Source organism: Scyliorhinus torazame, chromosome 1 (genome assembly GCF_047496885.1).
Source record: "Scyliorhinus torazame isolate Kashiwa2021f chromosome 1, sScyTor2.1, whole genome shotgun sequence".
In the NCBI taxonomy this organism is placed as follows: domain Eukaryota; kingdom Metazoa; phylum Chordata; class Chondrichthyes; order Carcharhiniformes; family Scyliorhinidae; genus Scyliorhinus; species Scyliorhinus torazame.
This window is the reverse complement of record NC_092707.1, coordinates 327,290,065-327,295,670: the sequence shown is the minus strand read 5'-3', so window position 1 is coordinate 327,295,670 and position 5,606 is coordinate 327,290,065. Positions and strand designations below refer to the sequence as shown.

The 5,606-nt window shown below is 45.4% G+C and overlaps 1 protein-coding gene across 4 annotated transcripts; it reads left to right on the top strand.

Annotated features, from left to right (window-relative positions):
* The first annotated feature begins 1,610 nt into the window (after positions 1-1,610).
* hlx1 (H2.0-like homeo box 1 (Drosophila)) lies at positions 1,611-5,147 on the top strand. 4 transcript variants are annotated; one of them, XM_072508342.1, is made up of 4 exons: positions 1,611-2,173; positions 2,687-2,851; positions 3,518-3,702; positions 4,186-5,147. In XM_072508342.1, the coding sequence occupies exons 1-4, from the start codon at positions 1,705-1,707 to the stop codon at positions 4,504-4,506; spliced, it is 1,140 nt and encodes a 379-aa protein (XP_072364443.1). In that variant the 5' UTR covers positions 1,611-1,704; the 3' UTR covers positions 4,507-5,147. The 4 variants fall into 4 exon arrangements, with proteins under 4 accessions (XP_072364443.1, XP_072364435.1, XP_072364452.1 ...); XM_072508334.1 differs by having other exon boundaries at positions 3,515-3,702; XM_072508351.1 differs by having other exon boundaries at positions 1,614-2,173; positions 2,687-2,785; positions 3,515-3,702.
* Positions 5,148-5,606: the final 459 nt, after the last annotated feature.

Below are 5,606 nucleotides of genomic sequence, written 5' to 3'. Positions count from 1 at the left end.
GGGTCTATAATTCTGCAGCAATTCAGCAGGACTCCAAGGGGCAGTGCTGAAATCGGATTTCTCTTTTCAATCAGGAGAAGGGTTGAATTCACTCTCCTCAGATTTCCCCTTCTTGCTGTGGCACTGGCCATGTCCTGGAGCGGATTTGCGTCACAAGTGCAACTTGCGAGACGAGATAAAGTTGCACAAATATTGAAACCGGAAGTTCTAGCAGTCATTATAAAGCTTTTCTCCGGAAGAAATAAGGATTTCTGCTGTATCCTAAAATACTAAACAGGTTCTATTTTAAGTAAATGTAACAGGCATATCCGCTCATTTACTTCGCGTTTAAGCACATCAAAACAGGATGGCTATCAACGATGTGAACTTAATAGAGCTGGACATTTCCTGCACTCTGAAGACTTGTCCAGGGGAAAAGGTCTTTATTTGTTTCCAACGTAAACGACTCTAACAATGTTCTGGGCACACACAAAGCAAAATGTTTGCCATTGTTACAGAGAGCCGGGGTAATAATGCCTATGCAATAGGTATTGTCGTTATACCAATAGTAGAGGTTTAAGGTCAGGATTACAGACAGACCCAGGGCACTAACGTTATTTTTAATAACACGGTGTTACAAAGCAGGAGGTGGGGGTAAAATGCATATGGTCTGCCCTCTGAGGAAGGTTAAGATTAGCATTACAGGTACATTCAAAGCGCAGTTGTTTTTTTTCAAATATTGTTTGTACATATGTGAGCGTTCACGGTTATGACATCTCTTTATGAGGCTTCATTCACGTATAGCACATTCCAATAACACCAAGGCCTCTCTGCGATATGAGTATTTCAGGTTAAATTGTGATTTGAGCCTGATTTGCAGTCTTTCCTGAACACTTTTCCACTCTCCCCATCCTCTGCAGAAGGCGCTGACTCGTTACTGAGATACATCTCCTCGGGCACGCAGTGCCTCACCAAAATGATCTTTGTTTTAATTCGTTCATGGCATGTGGGCACCTGGGCAATAAAGTCACAATTTATATCAGCTCAAAGCACAAAAACTATCTCGTTATCCTGTTGAACGTGATCGGATGCAATTGCCCATTATAAGAAAACAAAATGTACGGCTTGACACCGATGTAAATGAACACTAAACCCTGTATATTTTAAAATCGTTGGTTAAAGCCACACCAAGCGTTACAGCTATATCTTGTGGACAAAATAAACCTCGGCAATTCTCAGGTATGATACGAAGAGAGGGAATAACAAACGGACGGGATATTTAGCGGGGTCGACGTGAAACAGATTCTAATCGAAGGAACTTAGTGCAAACGTTGACTCCGGACTTTCATTGTTGCAGTTGCTTATGTCAAAATACCCTGGAAATAATGTTGCATGCAGCATCCAAGTCTGCTGGATTTCCTTCAGACACAGCTGCACTGGTGGAGGAGGGGTCAGCAGCTGCGGAACTCTCACTGCCATTGGCTGCGCTGGCTGGACGGGGGAGCCAATCAGAGTTGAACAATGGTAACTTCTTCCCAAGCCTACTTGAACTCTCTGCCAAATGTGCAGATGAGTTTTAGGAAAGTTTTTTTAGTTTGCAAAGTCAAGTCTCCCCCGCCCCCCACAACACCACCCCCATCCCGCCCCCAAGCCTATTTTAGATCGTATCTTTCACGTTTCCATCCTAATTGTTATTTGGGAAAGGGACAGAGGGCGGATTGCACAATGTACACCACAGGACTAGCTCCATACTACGCCAGTAATTTCAGCCTCTGGTCTGCCTATTGCTCGAATGGCTTTTTGGATTCGGTGAAGAAACCTTCCTTCTGCATCGCGGACATCCTGCACCTCAGCGACAGCGAGAACATGCCGAGCGCCCCGCCGCCTCTGTCAGGAGCATCGGCCGCCGCCGCTCTTCTGAGCGGCTCGCACGCCCTGCAATCCGGGGGCTCCCCTGTGCGCCCCACGCCCGTGGCCCCCGAGCGCCTCGGCAGCTTCACGCCCCGGCTATCGCTGGCCTCTCCCTACCAACGGGCCCCAGCCGTCTGCACTTCCTCGTCGGCCAGGATTCACCTCGCTGCCGGCTCGATGCAGCAGCTCCCCGCCCTCTCCAGTAAGGACCTCAAGTTCGGCATTGACCGCATTCTCTCCGCCGACTTTGACTTCAAAATCAAAGACTGTAGCAGTTTACGAGGTAGGGGTCAGGACAGCTCGCTTTTCACTTCCAGCACCAGTCACAACTTCTCACCAAAGTCACTCTCATTTCGCAAAATGTAAATCCGGCGACCTTTGCCTGGGATCTGGATGGGTCGGTGGGACGGCGGGGGGGGGGGGGGGGGGGGTTGTTGCTTTCTGGGCGGGGTATTTATGGGAATCATATTTTAATAACTGTGCGAGGGGGTGATATAGATCATTAGGAGAAAGAGCCCAAGTGAGGGGAGCTGAAATGTACAATGAATATCTGTGGGATTTATTTATTTTTTGTATCTCCCCCAATCCCCATGCCCACATTCTCTGTGGAAACAGGATTCCCGTTCTCGCTGCTGTGAAGACCTGTGCAGTTCAGATCCACACACACTGATGTTTGGACTGGTGACTGTTTAGAGAATTGACCAGGCTGAGTTTCAAATGGATTTTTCTTTAAACACAAACCCAAAGACGGCACCGCGCTAACTTGCCCTCGCTTCTTCTCCGTTTGCCATTACAGATCTGACCTCGCTGATGGGCACGAGTCGCCAGGCGGGAGTCCACCTCTCGGTGCAGAGCTCCGCCACCCAGTTCTTTGCGTCCCTGGACCCTGGACTTGGTGAGCCTTCTTCAGTTTTGAACTTCAGAACCTCGTCCCAGCACCATTATCAGGACTCTTTTCCAGGTTAATAGTCTTCATTCGCCAATTTTCGCCAGTGCGAACAGCAAAAAAATAACAATCTGCCTCAGACGTGACTTTCAATATTGGAAGGCGATCATTCCACTAAACCCAGTGTGTAATCTCAGGGCAGTAATTACACTTTTCACAGGCTTTTCACAGTAACTTCATTGAAGCCTACTCGTGACAATAAGCGATTTTCATTTCATTATGCTGCATTAGGTAAATTGTCACCTCTCGGTACAATATGTGGGGGAACCTCAAAAATCTTTCCAGTTGGATGTATCACATTGATTAGTTCCTATTTCATGATTGTAACCGCCCCCCCCCCCCCCCACCCAACAAACCAGTAATCCCAAATCTCTACTTTGTGTTAAAGACATGATTACATAATATTTTTTAAAAGGACCCAATTGCCACAGATATAAAGGACTTATGGAGTCAGAGCAGGAAGAGGCACCCTGCACTGTTGGAAGTGTCAAACCAGGAATAGAAACCTCACAGCCCAATCCTTGAAAATAGCAAAAACGCCTGTGATTTATACTCATTTCAATTAGATTAAGCATCACGTTGGACCCGTGTATTTTCATTTTGCTGTGTCAGAAATTGCAGAACTTCTTGAAGACATTAACACTGATGCGATTTTTAAACAATCATGTTTGTAACCAGCAGGTCCTTACGCTGTGCTAACGAAAGACACCATGCCCCAGACATACAAACGGAAACGCTCCTGGTCCAGGGCCGTCTTCTCCAATCTCCAGAGAAAGGGACTGGAGAAAAGATTTGAGATCCAGAAGTATGTGACCAAACCTGACCGGAAGCAGCTGGCCGCCATGCTGGGCTTGACTGATGCACAGGTTCGTGTTTCAACTCTCATTTACTCCAATGCCCTCTCACGCACTCTGGAAGCACAATAACCATTTGACACTGCGAAACGGCCTATGTAACTGCATGGCAACTGGTCACAAAATATAACAGCTCATCGTGGGCATTGGAATGTTAAAATCTGACCCAGGGCGGCGGGCCTCTGTTTAATACACTCGCTTTGAGTTTAGCAGCTTGCGGTATTTTTCATACGAAGGGAGGTACAACGTGGCCCTTCTGGAGCTGTTAATCTGTGAGCACACTGCTTCAATGGAGCTGGAAAGGCTCCGAGCAGAGAGGAAGTGGTCGCAACTTGTGTAAAATCAGGGCTGCATTTTGTAACACCGTGTGTGTGTGTGTGTGTCAATGGACCTGCAAAGCTGCCAAAATGCCCTTCTGGGGCTGAGTAAACTCTTTTGTAAAAAAAAATCATTGACTTAATTTTAAACATGCCCGATTTGTCCTCCTCTCGCCAGGTGAAAGTGTGGTTTCAGAACAGGCGGATGAAGTGGAGACATTCGAAGGAAGCTCAGGCTCAGAAGGAGAAGGAGCAAGTGGAGAAAGCGGCGTCTGTCGAGGGAGAACACCGAGTGAGGGAGAGCCAGAGTGAGAGTGAGAAAAGTGACTCCGAATTGACTGACATTAATGAGAAAGACATCGAGGTGACCGAGTGTGCCGACCACAAGGCCGCTGTGATCAGAGCGGGACTCGCCCCCTTAAGTACTGCCGTGTTAAAGCAACGCGTCTCCTCGCCAGCAGAAAGTGCCCCGGCATCTCCGTTGCAAATTGTGCTATAAATGTGAACTAATTTTACCCCCCCCCACCTTTTAATAGGATTACCACGAGGTAAAGGACATTTTTTTTCAGAAGAAAGGAGTAAGTTATATTGTTGTGAAAGGAAGATGAGAAATAGACCGTGCTCTCAGATTCCTATCTGTAAATTGCAAATATGTAAATACAGTGTTTGATAGGAGAAATCACAGACTTGTTTAAAAATCTTTTAGAGGTGAATGTTTTTTGTATTATAGATTTTAATGTTTTCACGTTGATTTCCATGTGCTTACTGTATACCCAACGGGATTATTAGAGGCAACCGATTTATCCATATTTATCAACAGACAGAAAGGTTTTCAGCACCTCTTGTTTGCGCTCTCGTCCGACATTAACACTCAAAATAGTAACCGTCTGCTCTTCCCAAGTCTATTCACGCAATGATGGCCAATGTTTCATTTTAATACCGGGTGTTTCGAAGGATTGCACTGATGGGAACTACCGCCAATAAAATGGGTATACTGTTTTCAGGACGCTTCACTGTGATTGTTGGCGATCTCTGCAACTTCTCTCTCAGCAAATCTGCCGACGTCACGCTAAAACCACAAACCAATGTCGTTCGTTCATGAATTTGGGGAAATCTATTAAATACTTTCTAATATACTTACTCTCGTTCTGCGGAGAATCCTTGTTGTTCTTTAATCGTGCTTGCCATGTTAGGAAATATAGTTTAGTTTCAAAGTACCCAATTAACGATATTTAATTGTAGTAAATTAATACTTATTTTAACATCATGAATTTCCCCTTTTATTTTTGTATCAAAATAAATGACTTGAATAACCCCCCCCCAATCCCTCTCCAAGGAGATGATTGGAATTGTGCACAGCAAACAGGGAAAGTTGGCCACGGTTTTTTCTATATTAATAGTGTTCGTTAACGATTCAACTTTAATTATGCCACCACTAGTCGCGACTGAGATGGTACTGTTTAAAACTAAAATCTCTGGTCTTTTCTCATGGTGGACATAATACATTAAAAGATACACAATTTCTCAGTTACAATTAGCTAGTTGCTTATTGTGGGAGGGACAGGCGTTAATACGGGATAAACATGTTCTACATTTAAC

Coding starts and splice junctions, on each gene's coding strand:
- hlx1 (XM_072508334.1), top strand. CDS start 1,705: ATGTACACCACAGGACTAGCTCCATACTACGCCAGTAATTTCAGCCTC. Junction 2,174..2,686: donor AGACTGTAGCAGTTTACGAG/GTAGGGGTCAGG, acceptor TTGCCATTACAG/ATCTGACCTCGCTGATGGGC. Junction 3,703..4,185: donor TGGGCTTGACTGATGCACAG/GTTCGTGTTTCA, acceptor TCCTCTCGCCAG/GTGAAAGTGTGGTTTCAGAA.